This window comes from Camelus ferus, chromosome 4 (assembly GCF_009834535.1).
Source record: "Camelus ferus isolate YT-003-E chromosome 4, BCGSAC_Cfer_1.0, whole genome shotgun sequence".
NCBI classification, from domain to species: domain Eukaryota; kingdom Metazoa; phylum Chordata; class Mammalia; order Artiodactyla; family Camelidae; genus Camelus; species Camelus ferus.
The window spans coordinates 36945099-36967395 of NC_045699.1; the positions used below are offsets into that span (position 1 = coordinate 36945099).

A 22297-nucleotide genomic window follows, 5' to 3' on the forward strand; every position below is an offset into this window, starting at 1 on the left:
CCTTGTTTTTCCTCAAGGATGCTGTAGGACTCAAGACTCTCTGTGAATTTGAATTTAAGAGTTTGGCCGCTCCTTTGTCTCTCCAGGGAATCTGAAGCTATAGTCACTTAGTCTCATCTCCAGGGGCATTTGATAGGCAGGCAGCAGAGCCATTCTTGGGAGACCACTATTGAAGCTATATAATGAGGTCTGCATTTTGGGGACGGAGAGAAAGCAGCCAAGAGCTGAAGATAATGACAACCGTGGCTTTTGCGTATCATATGCCTCTAGTGTGCCAAGCATTACGCCTTTGAATTTTTAAACTACCCTCTGAGAGAAGTTAAATCATTATCCCCATTTTATAGATGAGGAGCTATGACTTAGATGAGTAAAATGATTGGCTCAAGATCTTAAAGGAAGTCAATGACAGGAGCCCAAATTTAACCTTCTCCGTAGATTTGAACCGTCCCCCAGAAACATAATAGCATCAACACTTCGACTCCTGCCATGGACTGTCTACAGTCTGTGACACTTTGTGATGCCTCTTCTCTGTTATTTTCCCTTTCCTTGCTAATGATCCTCTTAGGTTTGCTGATCAAAGCTGCCCAGGCATGTTTAACAGAGTCATGAGTGTCAAGTGTGAAGTGACGGGTGTGGCGCTCACAGATGGCCTGTGTGGAGGCCGTGCGTCCATCCTGACTAGCGCGCTGGGAACTGGGGTTGGATGATGTCCCCAAGGTGGGCTGGGCCACCATTTTTGGAATTTCCTTCCTTATAACTCAGTGAATTCATCCTAGGGTATGTTAATAAATATTTTCACATTTTAATATAATGTTTGAATCCTCTTCTGCTATTTTATGTGAAAGTTAGAGTACTGCTTAGGAAAAAATAGTATTTTGACCACTGGGATGAGGATGAGGATGCTTAGGAGGATGTGGAGGACTTCAAAACCACTCTGAAATGTTCTCTTACCTGAGGAAATCTTCCTGGCGTGGTGGTGGAAACCTGAAAATATCCCTCACAGCCTACCTCTGATTGATGCTAGTTATTAAAATCTGAGCTCAAATTGCCTGGGGAATGAAAAGGAGAATAAGAGGAGAGAAGAGGAAAGTTATGTCCAGAAGTAACTGCAGGAATTTACAGCCACTCAGTCGTTCATTCCCTATTTACTGAGTGCATGCTAAGTGTCAGGCATTGTGCTAGGTACTGGAGGTACAATGGGAACAAAGGTGGACCTGCTCTTTGCCTTTGTGAAAATTACAACCTCTTAGGGGGAACAAAGTCATTAATTAAATAATCTTACAAAGTTTGCAAATTTACAATGTCAACAAAAGACTACAAGAATGCAGTGCGTGCGCTAGTCATCAAGGTGAGAGAATTCCCTATGAGTGATGCTATAGAGATGCACATTAGTTGGTATAAATTGAGTTAGGAGGTGAAGTAAGAGTGATTGAGTAGGATGAAGGCAACAGGGTCTATGGAGTTTGAGGGTGTGAAAGAAAGCCAGTGGGGCTGGAGTGGAGAAGACAAAGGGAAAAGCAACACAAGAAGACTGTGGAGAGCTGGACAGGCACTCAGAATATGCAGAAACATCACACTCATCTTTTTACTCCAGCTATTGCTGCAGGAAGCAACTGTATGCAGCTGTCTCCTGACAGCATCTCAACTAAGCAGTATGTAAATTCTCACCTTTACCCTAACGCTTCTCTGCTCTCACCACGTGGGGCGTTAATACTACATAGGGCCATCCCTGACTGATGGGAATGGGGCTGGTGGAGCAATACTTCCCTCTTCTGTCTCTTGAGTGGACAATTCTGAGACTTATTCTGTATAGCTACTCAGCGGGTCCCCAGAAGAATCAAGACCCAGTGGCCCCAATAGTGACAGATTTTAACACACTCTTGGGTAAAGGCTTTCTCTGCTTTCCTGTTTCATTCTTCCCAGTCTCCACTTCCTCAAATATACTGCTGGCTTACAAGCCCTTGTCACAGGCACTACTTTTGGTGGGAACTAATGCTAAGATAACTGTTTACATTTACATTTTAAGGTTTTCAGTATAATTATTTTGCTTTTATTATATGTATATTATAGTTAACTACTATTTATGGCAGATGATATACACCTTCTACTTACAATAGTAGCAGTTATTTTTTGAGAATTAAGTATATTAAAGTTAAAAGAAATATTAGGTAAATAATATTTCAGATGGTACTCGGACATGGCAAGAATCGTGAAGGTGGTACACGACTACCTGGAGTTTAGGAAGCACTGCTTGGAAGCATGAGACTGGAAATTAAACTAATATATGCTAGTCAAGTGGGCCCTTGCCCTGTAAGGTAATTCTCTCTCGCTAGTTATTTTAGAAGGGAGATTATATAGAGGTAGCTAGAAATAAAAACCAGAAGACTTCTTTTATTAGAGAAGAATACTATTATTTCTGGCAAAGTAGGTCTTATTAGATTTTTGGTGTTTTCAATCTTAGGGCTTGAATTACTGGGAAGGAACAGAAAGGAAAGGGCAGAAGAGAATTATCATGATGAAAATTTATAATTGTATGTCTGCTCTTATATTTATTGCCTATTGTTATGAATTCCATGAGGAAATAGTGAACTTCCCACTAACCCACAGCACACACATTTTCACTAACTTCAAGTCCATACCACTGAGGTAGCAAGTTTTTAATTTTCCAGACCTCTTCTATGCAGATGCATATACATGGTTTGCATATACATATATACATATATGTATGTATGTATATATACATAGGATTTTTGTTAACAATGAATTTATGCCACATGTCCTGTTTTGTACATTTTTAACAACCCATTTCTTATCAGAGCATAGCATTTTAGCACTTTTTAAGCAACTTTATTGAGATATAATTCACATATACATTTTATCCATTGAAAGTACCCAGTTCAGTGGCTTTCAGTGTATGTTCACATGGCTGTGTGTCCATAACCACTTTGGTACTTTTTATTTAAGAGCTCATCATATTCTGTTGTGTGGACACCCTTTTTTATTTAATTAATTTCCTCTTGAGTATATTTGAATTGTTTTCAATTTTGGTTTGGGAGAAACAATGCTTTCACAATTATACATGTAGATTCGGGCACTTGTGTTAATTTTGCCATAGGGTACATTCTAGAAGTGGATTTTCTTTTTTGTTGTTGTTGTTTTAATTGAAGTACAGTCAGTTACAGTGTGTCAGTTTCTGATATACAGCACAATGCTAGAAGTGTATTTTCTTGATCAAATGCCACCACTTTAAAATGTGATGGATCTTCACAAACTCCCACCAAATGTTATCCCAGCCTAACTTCCTCATCCGTTTCTAACAATACATATTTCATCGCACTCTCACCAGCATGGAGAAGCATGGATTTTAAAATCGTTATCACTCTGTGAGGCAACAACTCATTGTTTTAACTGTATTTGTATTATGTGGGGTTTAGATATTTTTGAATGTTTTAATTGACTGTATACTTTCTTCTTATTTCTTATTTGTGCCATTTGCCAATTTTTTCCTTATTGAATCTCCTATCTATTATCATACTGATTTGTAAAAGTCTTTAATGTGTTAGAAAAACTAGTCCTCTATCATATATGCCACAAGTACTTTTTCCAAGTTTGTCTTTTAATTTTATAAATAGTATTGTTTGTCAGATTAAAGTTTTAAACTTCTGTATTGTCAGTATTTCCCTGTTTTGTGTTCTTGTGTCATGCTTATAAAAGTTTCTCAGAAAGAAGACTTTTAATACAGTGGTTTTGGCACAGGGAATAATTATTTTTAGGCTGATAAAATGGGCATAAAACATTTTTCATTTGCTAGGAAACTCGTTTCTTTACCATTAATTGCATTTTTCAAGCTAATACTATTTAGAAAGTTTGAGAAATTTGATGTCAACATTAGGACCATTTGAAGGGAGAAATGCACATTTTAATACAGATATATCTCAACAGGAATTTGTGCGGCTGACTGTTTCTGATGTTCTGACCACCTATGTCACAATTCTCATCGGGGACTTTCTCCGGGCATGTTTTGTGAGGTTTTGCAATTACTGCTGGTGCTGGGATTTGGAATACGGATATGTAAGTATGATATTCATTTTTCTCATATCAGTATTCCTTTGTGGTATTCCTTCCTCATGCAAGAAGAAGAATTTGGGAGGTGAGATGGCCTCTTAGATGCCAATAAATCAAGGCCAATGAGTATAGTTTTAATTCAAAGGGGATCAGGCTTGCCATATTCTAACAAAATTAGATTCTAGTAAAATTATAGATGACTAAAGCCATGGACTTCAACCTGTCTGTTAAAATGGTGAACTCGGTAAGTCTTGGACCCATAGGCAGCTCTCTCCCTATAAAGCTTGTTGGCATTCTAGAACTGGGACAAGATGGGTAGTAGCACATTTTCTATTCACTCCTTTGAATTCTACTAAGCAAATTTCTGGACATTATGTGCCAGTCACTGTGCGGTACACTGGGGGAACAAAAGGAGTCAATAAATATGGTGCTTGCTTCATAAAGCTCACAGTCTAGTTAGAGCTCAACAGAAACACAGCAGGGGGCTGGGGAAGTTTTGAGGGAGGTCCCGGGGTGCCGAGAGGGCTCTGGCAAGTGCTGGAACTGAATCCGGGCCAGTAGATTTCCTTTCCCCTGACAACAGCACAGGTTTCTCTGAGCCCCACTGGTGTTAATTCCATCAACAACCCCTCAAACCCCCGGTACGCTCAACCGCAGGTCCCCCCACAGAGTCTGAGAGCGGCAGCAGAGCACACATCGCTCTGTCCCCCTTTTGCAAATGAAACTGTCATCTTCCGAAATAGCACCTGAGGGTTGATAGTACTTACTAGCTCAAACATTTCCAGTGGCTTCCAGGTACTTAGAATGAATTCCAGATCCCTTTCCTGGGCCTTTGATATCCTGTACGATCTATTGTTTTCTTTCTGAGCGCAACTCCTACCACCTTTGCTCTTGCTTTGCAAAGTCCACAAACATTGGGATTCTTTCTTCTGCTCAAACACAAGCTGGTCCTTGCATCTGCACTAGGGTGTTCTTCCCTCTAAGGGTGCAGGTGCCTAGAATTTGCCAGGGCCGATTCCTTCTTGTCATCAGGCAGTCAGCTAATATGCCACCTCCTTAGAGCTTTTCTCTGACCTCCCACTCTAAGGTGGCCCATCAGGCACTGTCAATTTCAGCACACAGTTTTATTTTCTTCATACGACGTGTAACTATTTGACATAGCCTTTTTTTGAACATGCTTATTATCTGTCTCCCTCGGCTGGAGAGAAAGCTTTCTGGAAACAGAGGCCTTGACCTCACATTCAGAACTGGCTTATTGCATGGCGGGCGTTATGCTGCCTGACTGACTCAGAGTCGAGCATCCGCGTCCTAGTACCATCCAGGCAGCACCATCTCCTGACAGAACTGCCTGCCTCCAGGGGTGGGCCCTGGAGGCACTTTGGCCTTAGTATTTGTTTGTTTGTCTGTTTGTCTTAACACTTTTGTTGTGGTACAATTCCTGTATAGTAAACTACACGTATTTCAGATGTACAATTTGATGAATTTTGATATATGTATACACCTCTGAAACCACTGTCACAACCAAGATACCTAACATTGCCATCACTCCCCAAGAGGTGCAAATTTCGATCTCCTGGTTTATCCCTTCCCACTCCCTTTACCCCTGACAAACAACAGACTCACAGACATAGAGAACAAACTTGCACCTTAGTATTCTTAAGCTAATGATGGTTCTCTCCTCCCCAGCAAAGGGATGTCCTTCACTGCTGACCTCCCTCCTGTCTCATTCCCTTCAGTCCCTGGACAAGTCCTACATCCAGAACTGTTTTCAAGACTCTAGGCTAGATCCGCGACCTAGCCATCTGACTTTGAGACTGTAACTTGTATTAGGTCATCTCCATCCCCCGCACTGCAATTGCTTCTTGGAGGAGCCAGAAGCCGTTAGGTCACGCTATTTGGTGGACGACGGTGAGGTAATGCTATAGATCCAGAATGCTCGTGGGTCGTCTTCCCGTTCCCTGCTCTGAGGTGTTCCGCTGGCTTGGTTTCATTTCTATTTTCCTTGCCTGATTCAGCTGTTCTGAAGCAGACATAAAAATTGCCATTTCTTTCTTAGACCATCACTTAGCTTGTGCTTGCCTTTTATAAGCATAAAACTGACTGCTTTCTTCTTAAGTGCTAGAAAATTTTGCTTCCAATATGAAGTCAATATAACATGACCTGGATGCATAAAAGCTGTAATTAAGTGACTGTAATTTATTATTTATTGAGTGCTGACAGTGCTCTTGGGTTAGTACAGAGTGCAGGAAAAAAAAAAAAAAAAGACAAGTTCCTGTTTTAGGTCAGAGAGAGTGAATTTTCTTCCATATTACCCTTGGAAGACTCATCAGAGAGAAGCTCGGCAGCAAAACAAGTTTTAAAATATTGAGGTTGGATGATGGATCTCTGATACAGACCCTGTTATCACTGACCCGCCAGGTGGACAGCTTCCGCAGCTGAGTGCCTGCTAGGTACAAGGCATTATGAGCAAGCCTCTGCCGGCTGATAAGCCGACACAGAAATGTAGAAGTTGTAAGCCTAAGGGCGGGCTGCAAACGTGGGTCTGCAGGCTAGACGCAGCTGACAGATATTTTTCTTCTTTGGTTTACAGTGGGTTTTTAAAAAATGAGTTTTTATTTAAAAACTGGGAGTTTTACGTTAAAAAAAAAATGGATTTCTTGTTTTACTTGACATAAGATTTACCTGAGAGGCTTGACAACATTAGACCCATATTCGCACTCAGGAGAAAGTGGCCGGAGCTGAGGAATTACTGCCCACTTCGGGTGGAACATTCATTCACCAGTTCCTCACACTCTTTGCTACCCGTTAATCCTGCCAGCTCCCGTTGTCAACACAGAGGTGGAAATGTAACTGGAGAAACCACTGCTTTTCAACTTTTGTTGGAGGGGCAGGGCAGGGATCAACAGAAATGCAAAGACAGGACGGAGTAAGAGACATCTGAGCCAAGTCTCGAAGGAGGATCAGAAGTTTGAAAGATTGAGAAGGAGGAAAGCATTCTTAGTGGATGGACTGTGGAAGGCAGGGCCCAGCAGCTGGCAAGTACGGGCAGTGCAGGCAGAGATGCCGAAATCCCAAGTGGTGCTGTTTTAGAGCGGGAGAGGCTGATGAGAACGTTTCTCTGACATTCTGGGCTTCCTAATTGCCAGTATGAGTTCAGAGAGCACTTGTCATGAGGCAAAGGAGAACCTGAGACTGGCTGAAAAGATACTTTTAAGAATCCTTTCAGGAGCGAAAGAGAAAAATGTGTCCCCTTCTGCCACCAAAAAGAAAGTTTTTTTCCCTGAACTTTAAAAATAACACCAATTTATTGAAAAAAATCTAGAAAGGCCAGCATAAGCTAAATATGAAAATAAAAATTATAGATAATCCTACCACTTACAGCATTATTTATTTATTTAGATTATTTGAATCATATAGTATTAGTGTTTGTTTATATGTAGATGAACAAGTACTATAGATTTATATATAGTACTGTAGATTTTTTATAAATATATATATGTGTGTATATTTGTGTATAAATATATATACACACTTATTGACTAGTTACTTGCTTTTTTCACCCAACAGTGACCTTCCCTATGTTATTGACTGGGCTTCTATAACAGTTTTTAAATGGCTGTGTGATACTCTCCATATGAATGTACTATAGTTAATTTAGTTAGGTTTTGTTTGTTTGTTTTCAGTTAACTGTATCTAGTTTATTGTTATTATAATAAACAGTGTATTAACATTTATTTATATCCATGTAGATAAATAACTTCACAGATAAATCATAGTGGTATGTACAAATTATTTCCTTATGATAAATTTCTCTAAGTTGAATTGCTCAGTTGTAGAAAAGATACCTTTTAAAAAGTCCATTCACTTCTATTACAACAGCCAACCTCTGTAAAATTTAAACTCTACAATCTCCAGCATTATTTCCAGAGATCCATAGAATGTTAAGCTTAGGTGGAATTTTGACATAATTAGTCATGGTGATTTTATTTTGCAAAGGAAAAATTGAGAGACTATGAATTGAAGTGAGTTGCCTAGTTTTATGTAGCCAGGGAATAAGTAAGGGCAACGAAAGTATCCTTCTGGAAAAGCCATTATGTTAAATATACTGAATTTTATACTGGTTAAATCTGAGTAAATTGGGTGAAAAGTGATCCTATATATTTTTTCCAGTTATAAATTCATGGCCAGGTTATACTTCAATTAAAAAAAAATAAAATAAATTCATGGCCAAACTATTATCACAATAAACCTATGAAGATGAATTCAGGTGGGAAAATTACTAGCTAGGAGCAGACAGTTAGACCATGTAATGTAAGTTAATCTTTCCTAGGGCTTCTCTGAGCATAGCAGATAGTTCTCAGTGTTTGTAAAGAGTTCACTGACTCATCGGAGTGGAATGGTTTGCTCCCAGGAAGGATTTTAACCACCCTGATTTGATAAAACTGCCCTGAAGCCTCTTGTAAACTCTTCGGGTTTTCTGTAATATTTCAGCAGAGAATGCCTTTACTTTCACTTTAATTTATGTTGACACCATCCTTACCATTTGTCAGTGAAGTGGAGAAATGCTATCTAAGAAGAAATGGGTTGACCACATGGCATTGGGTAAGAGTATGTTCAATCAAATTAAAACCTCAGCATCTTATTTAAAGTTACATTTTTCAATGAATATATGTTCATGTATAACTGAAAAATTGTGCTCTACATTGGAATTTGACACAATATTGTAAAATGACTATAATTCAATAAAGTTACATTTTTAAGGTGGTCCTTATTAAATTTGCATAAATGAAAAATATGGGAGATTTCCTTGAGATCTGATGAAGGAAGCTCAGGATTACCCATATATAAGAGACATATGATTCACAGACTGTCAGAGTATATTCCTAATCATATTATATGGTATTAGAGTTTTATGTAGTGCTTACTGTGTGTTAGAACATCTACAAAATACTTTGTATATATAATTCTGTGTAACCATAACAGCAGTGCTATGAGGTAGGTAATATTTTCCTACTTTACAGTAAACTGAGGTTTAGAGATGTTTAATAATTTGCTCAAAGACATTTAACTGGTCAGTGATGAAGCTAGCACTGAAACCCACATCTGATCGACTTCAAAGCCATCAACCAGATTCCCGTCATATTGAATTTTCACTGTAATGCTTGCCCCTAGAAATTTCAAGGACTCTGCCAAAGCATGACTAATTCATGAGCCAATCCACAGCATTTGTGACTCAAGTGCTTAGATAATTTCTTGCTGTAGAATGGAATTAGCAGGAGGGACTGAGATACAGAATTAGGAGATGAACTGATATTCTCTATCTGGGAATGAGGTACTATTTAGCAGTCCAGGAAGATGGTATGATAAGAGTCAATAAGAAGTCATGGGTATCCAGTGAAGGGGTAAGAATAAGGGGAAGGGGATGGAACAGGGTGGATTGGAATGGAGTCTATCTGCAGGCAAGTAGTGTTATAGTGCAGAGCCTGAGGTAGAAGAGGCTAGGATTTGTCCTGGGTGAGTAGTTCTCAAATTTGAAGATACATCAGGATGCCCTGAAGGCATATGAAAACACAGGGTTTCTGATTCAGTAGATCTGGGGTGGGCCTGAGAATTCACTAACAGGTTCCTAGGTGTTGATGCTGCTTCTGGTATGGGGACCACCTTGAGTGCCATTGCCCCAGAGCCAAAGGCCAGGCCAGCCTGCAGCTCTAAGTAGTATTATTCCAGCTGTGAGGAATGAGATTTGTGTGAAGAAAGTCGGACAGGTCATTACAATGACAGAATTATCTCTGAGATCCTGAATTGCATTTTACGATATCCAGAGGTTGATGGTTTGCCCCAAATAACCAAAGCAGCAGAGGGAGGATGGATTTTCTCAAGCTTTTTAGTCCAGTGAGCACCATATGTCTTTCTTCTGGGTAGATGACTGATTCTAGCCCACCACAAACAAAGGTCTAAAAATAAAACAGGATAATTTCCAGTGCCTTGACGGTTATGGTCCTCAGCCCAAATCCAAATGGGCTTCTCTGTTGCAGGCCCCTAAAAATCTTATTATGGATGAGCAGCTCTGAGGGACTTCATTACACTTATTCTATCTGAATCATTTCGTTATCTCAGGTTTCAAGAAAACCTGTTTTTCCCCAAGCATGATTTACCTTTAAGCTTTGTATATTTTAGAGGCAATTAAACAAACACTTTGCAAATTGGTTTACTCTTATTGTAATATTGGCTTAAAATTTAAACTATGGTATAATTTCATATATTTAAAAACTCCACCTCTAAAAGAACGAGCCTTGAATTTTATACTCTGTGTGTATGTGTCTGCTTTCTTACATTTGTTTCCTTTTTAGAGTGGGAGTTTCTGAGTTTAGTGCATGGAGTATTAAATTCCATTTTTAAGAAGTTTACAGAGAAGCAGTTCTTTAATAACCGGGTCTAATTTTCAACCAATTACAGATTTTAAGTTAGAAAAGGACCTTAGAAATTATCTAGTTCAGAAGTAGGCAAACTTTCTCTGTAAAAGCTGAATGATAAGTAATTTTGCTTCTGTAGGTGTCTTACTACGATGTAATAAGAAATATATACATTTTGGACTTCATTCTGGTTCCTGGCCAGAGCTCCTAAAATCTTTGTAATCTCCTAAGTACTAAAAGTGATATGAACATCTCTTGTTCCTATATTTAGTCTTTAACCCTGGCTCTTGACAGAGTTCCCAAATTCCTCGGGGTGTCTTGGGTGAGAGGAGCATTATTCTAACAAGACAACTCTTGGTGGGCTCCTGGATAGCTTCAGGTTGGGGGCTGGTCAGCAGAAAGACATAACCATAATTAGAGGCTTGGAAATTTCAGCCTCATCCCCTTATCCTCCAGGGAGGAGAGAGAGGCTGGAGACTGAGTTAACGATTGATTTTGTCTTTATGATGATGTCTCCATAAAAATCTCTGAACTATGGGATTCGGAGGTCTTCCAGGTTGCTGGACACATGGAGGTGCTGGGAAGAGGGTGTGTCTAGAGAAGGCATGGAAACTCTGTACCTTTCCTTCATACTTTGTCCTGTGTATCTCTTCCATCTGGCTATCCTTGTATCCTTTTATAATATACCAGCAATCTACTAAATACACTGTTTTCCTGAGATCTGTGAGCTATTCTAACAAATGATCAAACCTGAGAAGGGAGTCCTGAGAATCTCCAGTTTATAGCCAGCCAGTCAGTATAGGCGACAACCTGGGTTTTCAATTAATGTCTGAAGTGGGAGCAGTCTTGTGGGACTGAGACCTTAACCTGTGGGATCTGTGCTAACTCCGATAGTTAGTGTCAGAATTGAGTTAAATTGTAGGACATCCAGTTGATAGCCACAGAAAGTTGGGGAAATGCTTGGTTTGGGGGAAAAAAACCCACACATCTGTGTCAGAAGTATCATCAGTCGAGTATAGTCATAGAGGAAAACAAGTGGCCTTCCTTGCAGCAGGCCATATGGTCTATGTTGTAACTATCAAACTCCAGTTTTAGTCCCAAACAGCAACAGAAAACACATAAATGAATGCATGTTGCTATATTCTAATAAAACTTTATTTACAAAAATAGGTGGTGGTCCAGATTTGGCCATAAAGCACCGACCCCTGATCCAGTTCATTTCATTAATTTATGTGAGGCCTGAATTGATCAGTGACTGGCTCTGCTCACACAACTAGGAAATGGTGGGGCAAAGTCTGATACTCAGATCTGAATCCCAGACGAGTGTCTGTACCACAAAACCACTTGGCACAGTAGGGCTACCTTCTACCCTTTGTCTGCATCAGATCAATTTATGCATCAAAGATTTTATCCCTCCAGCTGCCCCTGCTGCACACGCAGTATGAAGCCAGGGATTCCTAGTGTGTCCTTTGTGCTTTTTCAGTCACCTGGTTATAAAAATACCTCATCTCAAATGGCCTTTAGGAAGTTTATGTGCTTGTGAGAATAAAAGAACTGTACTTCTAAAAGGTGGAATTTTTTTTTTTTTCATTTTCCATAGTTTGTTGGGCTAAATCTGACACTCTTCTAAAGAGGCCAGGGTTGAAGGTTTGATTCTCAAATGGACACAGAAAAGAGCCGTTCCAAGGCCACAGATGGTGCAGGCCACTGACTGAGCATTTGTCACATGTGATCTCACAGGGCTCAGGAGAAAGGGGGGTGACCCAGAGCAAAGGCTCCCTGGGAAATAGAGAGACTCAGAGCTAACGTTTCTCCTGATTAGAAGCAATTCCTTTTCTTTATTTTCCATGAAGGACACGTGCATTTCATGGTTGATTTTAGAACAAAAACTGTCAACCGAACCTCTTTGCATCTTATGAACATTAAGCTTCTAGATGATCTGCAAACTAAGTGAAACACCTTGTATATTCTTTAGTAGTATCTTGAGTGAATTTATGTTGAAATCATCTGGGCCATCTTTGTCCTGCTTAATATATAGAGTTATTTATTATTTCATTATGTATCATCTTATTATGTCTTATTATTTAACCATTCTTGTTATGTCAGACTTGCCATTTACTCCCTGAATCTGTTACAAGGCACATCAGCCATAATTTTCAGTTGACTAGGAAAATCCTGCTGCCTTTCGGGAGGTGACAAAATTGATGCTTGGATTCAAGAATTCTTTTTTTTCAAATTTTTTTTTTATTGAAGTGTAGTTGATATACAATGTTAGTTTCAGATGTACAGCAAAGTGATTCAGTTATACATATACAGACACACATATATATATATTTTTCAGATTCTTTCCTATTATGTGTTACTATAAGAAATTGAATATATTTCCCTGTGCTATACAGGGTAGGTCCTTATTGTTTACCTATTTTTATGTATAGTAATGTGTATCTGTGAATCCTAAACTCCTTATTCCTCCCCAGCCCTTTCCCCTTTGATAGCCATAGTTAGTTTTCTATGTCTGTGAGTCTATTTTTGGTTTGTAAAGTAAGATTTGTATCAGTATTTTTTAGATTCCACATGTAAGTGATATCATATGACATTGGTCTTTCTCTGTCTGACTTATTTCACTTAATATGGTATTCTCTAGATCCATCCATGTTCCTGCAAATAGCATTATTTCATAAGAATTCTTGAGGCAGAGTGTTCAAACATTATGATAGATTTTTGGGGGTTCCAAATCAGAGACCTGTTCTGTCTGTTTACAGATACATTTTGAGGTTCTTGGGTTTAAGAAGAATAGAGACACTCTCAGGTGTGCATGTGTGGGTATGTTTGTGCGTGTATGTTGTGCTGTGTGTATATGTGTTTGCTGGGGAGGGAGTTACTCTGAAAATATATACGGTCTGAAGCCACACCTGCAGATGTCAGGATCAGGGTCAGTAATCTGGTCCTGCCACTCTATTACTTTCTCCGTCATGGTCTTCCTGGTCCTCTCACTTTGTATTTTTTGCTGTTCTCTTTTCCCCTTGTTACCAGTTAGTCCTCTTCCTGATTGATTATTCCCTAGCTCAAATTAAATAGGAGCCACTCTTATTGTCTTTGCTAATGAGCATTACTCCACTGGTAGAGCTTTCCTGTAGGATGCCTAATGTGTCGCCAGGAAGCCTTTGGACGAGTCACCCTAGTACAGATGCCCACCTCAGTTCCGACTGGTGGCCCCTCCGTACACGGAATAGCCTGGTGCTGCTGCCCTGAGCAGGACGGCATCATCTAGGAGACAAACACTGGACACTGAGTTGAATAACTTCTTAAATTTTTGTTGTATTTCTCTACTTTTTAAAAGAAATTCACATTTTTTTGTTGAAAAATATTTTAAATATGCAAAACTTACAGAAGAAAATAAAAAGCATAATCCACCTCCCACGTATAACAACTCTTACTTTTACCGACCCCTTTTAAGCCGTTATTTTATGCATGGTTCCATATTGAGTTGAAAAATAATGAATGTGTAGAATAATGAATGTTTACATAGTTTGTGTGTAACATTAGAGCATAGTTTTCTCTTGGGTCTGTAAATATCCTTCCAACAATGACTGTAACTAACTGCAATATATTATCCTAGCATAGTTATACTGTACTTACTTAACTGATGTTGGACATTTAGATGGTTTCATCTCTGCTTCTTAAAACTTGTCAGCATTTAAGATTACTTTGTTAAATTTCTAGAAGTAGATTTTCAGGGTCGAAGAGAAAAGTTTTTGTTTTTTGTTTTCTTTACAGCTTTTCACATGTGCTGTCAAATTGTTTTCTAAACATTTGCTCCAAGTTGTACTGTTACCAGCAGCCTATAAGAGCCTCTCACCACACTTCCACAGCATCAAATGACAGCATTTTAAAATGTTTTACTGTTTTTTTTTAAAGATGCTTTAAGATGCTTTATTATCTATTTATCACTATTTATCATTGATTATTCTGCTGTTGTTACTGCAAGAAAGCAGTTAAGAGTCTAGCTATATAGAAATATGAAACACTTGCCTTTCAATTTTCACCATTTGAGATGCTAATCCAATGAATGTCCGTGTCTCCTCTAGCCTTCATACACTGAATTTGACATCAGTGGCAATGTCCTCGCTCTGATCTTCAATCAAGGCATGATCTGGTAGGCCAGTGGCGGGCAGTTTATCACTTGTAGAAAAACCTCCAAGATCATTATTGCATAGAGCACTGTAGCCTGGTGTCAGAGGAGTCCACAGTCTGTGTCAAACTCAACATTTGTCTTTGTGAAGTGAAGGCTATGAAGAGTTTACATTTTTTCCCGTATTTTCAATCTTAAGTCTCAAAGGCATCTGCCTGTTTTGCAGAGCATGCCTTCTTCAAATACTGGGAGTCTATGTTCTGGCTCCTAGATTATTTGAAGGCTTTTTATAATTTTATATCCTTTGATGCTAGTATCTAACAGTGAAACATTCATAATCTCATTACCACGTGTTAAGAATGAAAGAAATTGCACAACACTGTAAATCAACTGTACTTCAATTTAAAAAAAAAAAGGAATGAAAGAAATTAATGTAGGGCCTTTCTGAGAAACTGATTTTATTTGTCATCACTATTGAATATATTTTAAATGGAATTTACAGCTACTTTAAAAAATACTATCTTACCAAATCCAATAGTTCACAGAGATTAAATACATGTTATAGGAAGGTTTAGTTAGAAATAAGATCTTTGTTTTATAACTTGTTTCTTGGGGCCATTTGCACTTCAGAATTATTTCTTTTGATGTACAAAGGATTGTCATATCTTTTATGAAATGAAAGCATTTTCACTGCAAACTCTGACAGGTTAAAATGAGTTGATACAGCAGAAACCATTTTTGACTTCAGAAATTGAATCATAGCATGGGATTCATCTGGGAACAATGCGTCTTGAAAATCTGTCACTCTTAAGTAAGAACACCCCAACCCATAAACAGTTACAGCTGAGACTCTTTATCCTATTGACACGTGTCTAACATTGAGCCACCGACCACACCATTGTCCTAAGGACAAGTACTCGTTACTAGGCTCAGTTTTTGCACAAGCTTCATCCATTACTCAAGTCTTTCAACCTTAGCTGGCCTTTGCAAGTTATGGCTTATGTGTCCAGAAAGTCATTAAATGCATCCTTTCTCCTCAGGCAGGGAGAAAAGTCAGGGTGGCCCAACGTGTGACTGTCGACAGGTATCGCTCCTGGATCTTTCATTTCCTGTAGGGGATTCTGCCGTCATGGCAGAAAACGGCTTACTCTGCTTTTGGAGTAATGAGAAACCACTGCCTTGTATCCGTTTTAAAACTCCCTGGCTCTTACACAGAGTGTAATAAATCCCTCAGGCCTGGTGGGCACCATTTGTGCAGGCATATGTTGCATGTCTATCCCTTGTTCTTTCATAGTGAAGACAACAGACTGGCCTAGAAATTTGTTTCCATTGTCAGCAGAGCTCTTGTAACAGTGTCCTAATTGATTTCACGTGTAATTTTGCAACTATTTAGTCCACTCTTTTCCCTGTTGAAATTTTTAAATATCTAAAACATCTTCCCCAGTTCTCTCAGGGGCAGACCTATTATCAAAATCTCCACGGCATCATTACCCTATCCCTTTCCATGTATTCATCCTTCAGATGTTGGTCAAATCTTGCTTCCAGTTAGTTTGAAAAGGAGTTTAGAAAATGATTGTGTTTTCTGAATGTACAAAGATATTCACACACTTCCCAGTGTTCCAGAAGCAAAATAACTCTTATTCACCTTCAAGTCGACCCTTTGTACAAATGGTCTTTTCTCAACTCCCAGAAAGTTGGTGAGGGAGTAGAGATGTGGTGTGGTGGGGGAGGTGTGGGGTGTGTGTAACCCAAGTTAGTAGGCTCCCTTGTACCAGGCTGCTCACACATGGTAGTCCACTATTTTATGAGGCATGAAGATCTGATTCCTGAGTTTGGCCATTTTCTACAGAAATGATGAAAATAGTAGGGAGATTTTGTGTTTAATTTTAGTGGTTTGTAAATGGAGACATTCAGTAACTGCTTTAGGAGTTTCTGACTAGTGGAGGTTATGTACATTGATGTTATTAAAGTCAAACATTTATAGATAAACTCCATTTTGTTATGAATTGTCTGATATGATCAGTAAAACCTTATATTACACATGTGTTTTTAAACAGGCAGCATAGGTTTTGTCACCATATTTTTAAATGAGGGAAGCACATTGTATCTCTGCCGTTTCACAGCAGGATATAGAGGAAGCACAGTGAGAAAGAAGATGGGTTTGGACGTTGTGCTGTCTCCTGTATCTCCCTGCCAGTCTTGTCACTCTCCGCTACCTCATTTTCTCAGTTGATCAAATGTGAATAATTTACCTGACACATACCATGTCACTGGAGTAATAAGGAGAGCTAAATAAAAGCAGCTTTCATTTGCTTTGATCTTCTTGGAAGAAAAGCATTTTATAAGGCTAAGGTATTACAGTGATCTTTGACTGACAGATGGTGGGATCAGTTCTGGGTAAGGGACTTAGGGAGCTGAGCTGATTAGTGAGTCACATGCGAAGATAGGATGAGCCCTAAGATTCAGATACCACTGTGCCAGGATCCTTTTTTCTAGGTTAAGGTTCTTGAGTCATTTGTTCAAAATGCCTGTGTGATATTTATTGTGAAATTCTGAGACTTCTTTATCTGCAGATGCACTTACATATACAGGTGTACATATGTGTGCCTACAGATAAATGAAGCATGCCTATATATAGGTACACATATATGTGGCTTTAGGAAAGTTTAGTTCTTGCATTATGTGCAACATTGTGTCTTAGGGTAGACGAGGTTGTGCGGCAATTAAATACAAATCTTAGTGGCTTAAGAAAGGAAATATTTATTTCTTGTGTAGTCCGTATGTCCAATGTGGGTTGGTAGCGGACTCTGCTCCTGTCAGTTACCCTCACTATGGAATCATGGACTATGACAGAGCAGGATCCGTCTGGAACATCACTGGTCAGAGCAGCAGAGAGAGACAAGAACAAAACCCCCCACAGCACTATTAAAGTTTCACCAATAGGGAGACACTTCATTTTTATCTCTATTTCATTGGCCAAAACGAATCACATGGCCAAGCCTGACTTTTAGAAGGGAGCAAGCATGATCATCTGCAAGCATATTACACTGCAGATATTGGCATTTGGGAATAGAATCTAGTGCTCGGTAATCCTGACCCCTCAGCTGGGACTTGTCACTCACTCACTTGCTCACGTTTCTGTGGCTCCAGGTTCCCTCTTGCTGTCTTGTAACCAGGATACACAGTGTTGTTCCAAAGTTTATCCTCATTTAAAAAAATTAATAAACTTTGTATCTTAGAGAAGTTTTAGGTTCACAGCAAAATTGGGTGGATAATACAGAGTCCTCATACCCACTTCCCCGCCATGTGTGCGGCCTCTCCCACTGCTGACATCCTCCACCACAGTGTACATTTCTTGTAATCAATGAACCTATATGGACAAATCATTATCACCTGAAGTCCATACCATTAAAAAAAAATAGCTTAACTTTCTACAAAGTCTCTGGACATTTCAGTATGTTAAAATATTTTTCAGATCTGTGGTATGGAATCTTATCACCAAGACAACCCAAAATGTAGCAATATTCCACTTTTCAATGAAATGTTTGAATGTTGGTTCTACAAATTGAATTACAGCAGAAACTAATTTCTTCATCTAACTCAACTCCCCCATAATATACCAAATTTACATTGGATTGGTTAAAATAATTATTCTGCATAACCAGGAAGTATAAATTGCTAACCCTAACTAGAATAGCTGAGGGCTTTATTTATAACTGGGGCAGTTTAAAAGACAGGACTCTGCTTATACTTCTATAATAAGTATACATGTATCCTCTTTTTTAGTTTTGGGCTAATAAATTGCCACTAATGTGGCTTTATGGTGCTAATGTGTTAGCACCATGAAATAAAACTGAAATTCGTTTGGTTGAAGTAACCACTGAAGTCATCAAGTAAAAGTGACCTCACTGAAATAAATAAACTAAACAAACTAAATTAAATGGGTGTGTTGAATTTTCATCTCAAAAACACATAAGACTTGTAATCAATTATCAACAAAACAGTCTTATTAGGCACAAATACACAATTCCCATCAGCTCTAAAACACCATAATAGCCACAAATAGAAAATAACATCAGAAAAATTTATTTTAACTTTTTCTCTTTCATGAAGCAAAAGTGAGTTAGCCATGACAAAATAATCCATATGTGCAGTTTATTTGAATAGAATGGATGGTTTTAAGGGTCAATTATTTTAAAAAGTTAAATTTTTAGCTATATTAATCAATGATATGAATATTAGTGGAAAGTAAATTTATTTTAGAAGTAGAAGAGGAAAGTAAAACAAATGGAATATATTGTTTGCTCTGTTGTAGTTTAAATTTACCGATGACAAGCACATATAGATAGTTACCAGCGTAATTTCTATTGAAAGAATTGTATATACAGTACTCGCAATAGTGGGGAAGATGGTGAAATGTGTACAGGAGATGGAAATAGATTCGTTAAGTTCATTAGCGTAAAGAGGTTATGTGATTGAAAGTGGCAGTACATTTTCTGCCTTTAGCAAATAAGCATGATGTAAAATAAACAGTGAGTTTGTGAGGGAGTGAAGCTCCATGTCGAGCAGAGATCTGTTTTTCTTTCTAGGATGGGCTCCTTCTTCGCTCCCAGCCTCCCAGGCATCAACATCCTTCGGCTCCACACATCCATGTACTTCCAGTGCTGGGCTGTGATGTGCTGCAACGTTCCTGAGGCCAGGGTCTTCAAAGCTTCCAGATCAAATAACTTCTACCTGGGAATGCTCTTGCTCATCCTCTTCCTGTCCACCATGCCCGTCCTGTACATGATCGTATCCCTCCCACCATCTTTTGATTGTGGCCCCTTCAGGTTCTTGCCTTTGCAATTCCGTTTGGGCATAGTTTTCTTTCAGGGGTGGAGGTGGGAGTGGTCACTCATTGTATATAAAAGTTTTGTTTTTGTTTCTTTCCAACAATGACATTTTGGACTGTAGGACAGATCTTTTGGGTATTCAGGCTCCTTATATGACATGGAAATTCATCTGTTTTTTCATTTGGCAATCATAAAAGGGAAAATAATTTAATTGCTCAAGGCTCTGCCTGGGTAAAATATGTGCAATGAATCTGAGCTATTTCCATATGAGAAGATAGGAGCGAACAAGTCTGATTACGTTAGTCTGGATGTGCACGTTTTCTTGATGCTAGGTCATCACATTCAGACATTGGAAGCTATTGCTACTTCAGAGAGAGACACAAAGAGAGAAAGAAAAAAAGAGGGAGAGAAAAAAAAAAGGAAAGAAAAAGAGATTACTTCACAAACTACTCAGGAAAATGGGATCATTATTAGATCATAATAATTATAAAGAGGGTCACATAATTTATAATCGAAATTCTACATGCTAGTAAAAAATTAAGGATGTTCCTCATGTATACTCCTCAAATAACAAGGTTAAGTCACTCAAGTCAGTAGTAAAGAGTCAAGAAGGCTCTTTGGTCCAAACTAGAAATGTACTTTTCTACAGTTCTGTATCACAGGGTTCCTTCTGTGAAATTTATCAAGAGAGCAGTCTCCAGGATCTGGAGGATTGAGATTTTTAAAGGGCCTTAGACATGAATCTACCACAAGTCCCCCCCAAGAATCTCTGCAGTTGAGTCACTGATCAGCATGCATTTGAGTTATTTCTACTTTTCAGTAAGGAAATGCGAAAATGAAAAGCCATGTGAATGACAAGCATGATGCAATAATGGATGTATATAATTTCCTCTTCATGCTGTCAGACCCAAGTTATTAAAGGCAGAAGGTTCGTTGCCCACAGACTTAAGTATAAAAGAGGCATTTTCACTCTAATAATAGTCTGAGTCATTATTTCTTTACTGAAAAAGAAAAAAAGTAAACGTTAAGCCTGCTGATAGGGCAAAAACAGCTGAAGTTTTGTCCTCCATTTTCAGGAAGCTGAAGTTGACAAGTCCTGTTCCCCCGCCCCACCCTACTGGGCTGAAATAAATAATGCAGACAGTGACATCTGGAGGCTAAATATAAAATTGCAGTTTTGAAAAGAGTGATCGATTAAAATAAATTACCCACACAACTAAATATCCAGGATAAGTTTTAGATGTGCTTTTAACTTTTTAATTGGAAGTCATTCCTTCTCAGAAAACTTATCAAAGGATCTTAGCTGTCTGCAAGGGAAGCCCCACAAGGTTAACATGGAGCTGGATGGTGTTTATGCATTACTATTAAAAATATAATTGAGCTAGCATGTACAATGACTGCACATTTTAGCTTTTTGAGCCCCAGATCCTTTCCGCTCTTTAAATCACACTGAGTTACTACGATTTTAATGAATAAAAATTAACCCCTATCTAAGGCATAGTATCTGATTTTGACCAACTGTTTCCTATTTGGCAAGCTTAGGCAAATTTACAGCATGTATATCTCTACTTTGAGACCAAGGAAATTTAAGTATTTTCAGTAGAATATTGGGAAAGGGGTATCTCTGTCTTATTTAGATAGTCTGTTTTTTCCTGTCAGTTTCCTCATTTTGGAGCAAAAGAATGTATACTTGGTTTATTCTTGGGGTTTTAAAGTTTAAAGGGTTGTTCTGCCTTGGTAGTGAGGTGAGAAAACATGTATTTGTAGGAACCTCTCGGCTTGCCATCCTCAGAGACACTGAGTTTGAGGTGGTTTGCCCAGCCTGCCTGGTGAAGGGTGTCTGACCCTGCTTGGCACCTAGGAAGGCACTAAACTGGTACACATGCATTTGAGGTAGGTTAGTGGGGACACCACAGTGAGGGCCAGTCACTCCCAGATACAGCTATGTTTTCAGGTAAGGTGGCTACAATACCTTAGGAGACCCATTCTGCAAAGCAATCTGATGAGCTATTCTAGCTTGTTCTTGTTCATAAGAACTGGCTAAGGTGGGTGAATTTCCCAGAAAATTATTCCAATAGGCTATTAAGTGCCTTTACCTTAACAGTTTGGCAATTTAAAAACTATTTCTTTGGTGTCCAGAGGAAGAAAATTCTAATTGCTCCACCCGATTTCCTGACACTCACTGTTTTTCCCCCAGCCCCTCACTAATAATTCTGAACACTTTATAATTCTCTAGTCCTCACACACCTCCCAGCTAACATTATGGTAATTGTATTTTTATGTATTTTCATCTTACTGCAAAGGTAATTTGTGTTTATCCCAGAAAACCTGGAAATTATAGAAACATTTTCACATGAAAATAAACTCTTTCCATAACCCCAAAGACCTGAAATAATAATTCTTAATATTTCGGCATTTTGTATTCTGATCTTTTTGTGCAGATTTTACAAATAATTGCAATCATATAATATGTACAGGTTTATATTATATTGTGACACTGCTATTATACTAGTTTGCAATTATATTTTATGTGTCTATTTTTCATAATAGTGTAGCTGACTTCTAGAGGTTGGGAACAGAATACTTTCATCTCTATAAGTCCAAACACAGTAGAGTGTTGGCCAATAATTTGAATTAATTGGTTCAATTAATTAATTGACTTATTTGAATCAATTATTAGTGAAGAATGACGGCTTATTGCGCACTAAGCACTAAAGGAGATGTGAGGGTTCATTGGGCATCAATTCTGGTCTTGTGGACTTTTCAGTCTGACTGAAAAGACAGACATAGACTGTTCTGGTCTAGGGTGGACGGAGCTGTGCCCAGGGAGAGCTGTAGATTAAGTTCAGTAGCAT

At 38.7% G+C, this 22297-nt stretch overlaps 1 protein-coding gene across 25 annotated transcripts in view; it reads left to right on the forward strand.

The window, feature by feature from the left end:
• Positions 1 to 22297, forward strand: part of TMC1 (transmembrane channel like 1) — a 310690-nt gene that overhangs the window by 276053 nt on the left and 12340 nt on the right. For 23 of the 25 annotated variants that reach the window (XR_004319262.1, XR_004319261.1, XR_004319264.1 and 20 more), the window contains 3 exons: positions 3943 to 4071; positions 14567 to 14634; positions 19200 to 19439. Coding sequence is in view for 21 of the 25 variants with exons in the window: in XM_032477833.1 (XP_032333724.1) it covers positions 3943 to 4071; positions 14567 to 14634; positions 19200 to 19439 (437 nt within the window). In the remaining 4 variants the exon portion in view is untranslated. Of the gene's footprint in view, positions 1 to 3942; positions 4072 to 5751; positions 6116 to 14566; positions 14635 to 19199; positions 19440 to 22297 lie in introns of those variants that run through there. The other 2 variants (XM_032477849.1, XM_032477851.1) reach the window with 2 other exon arrangements.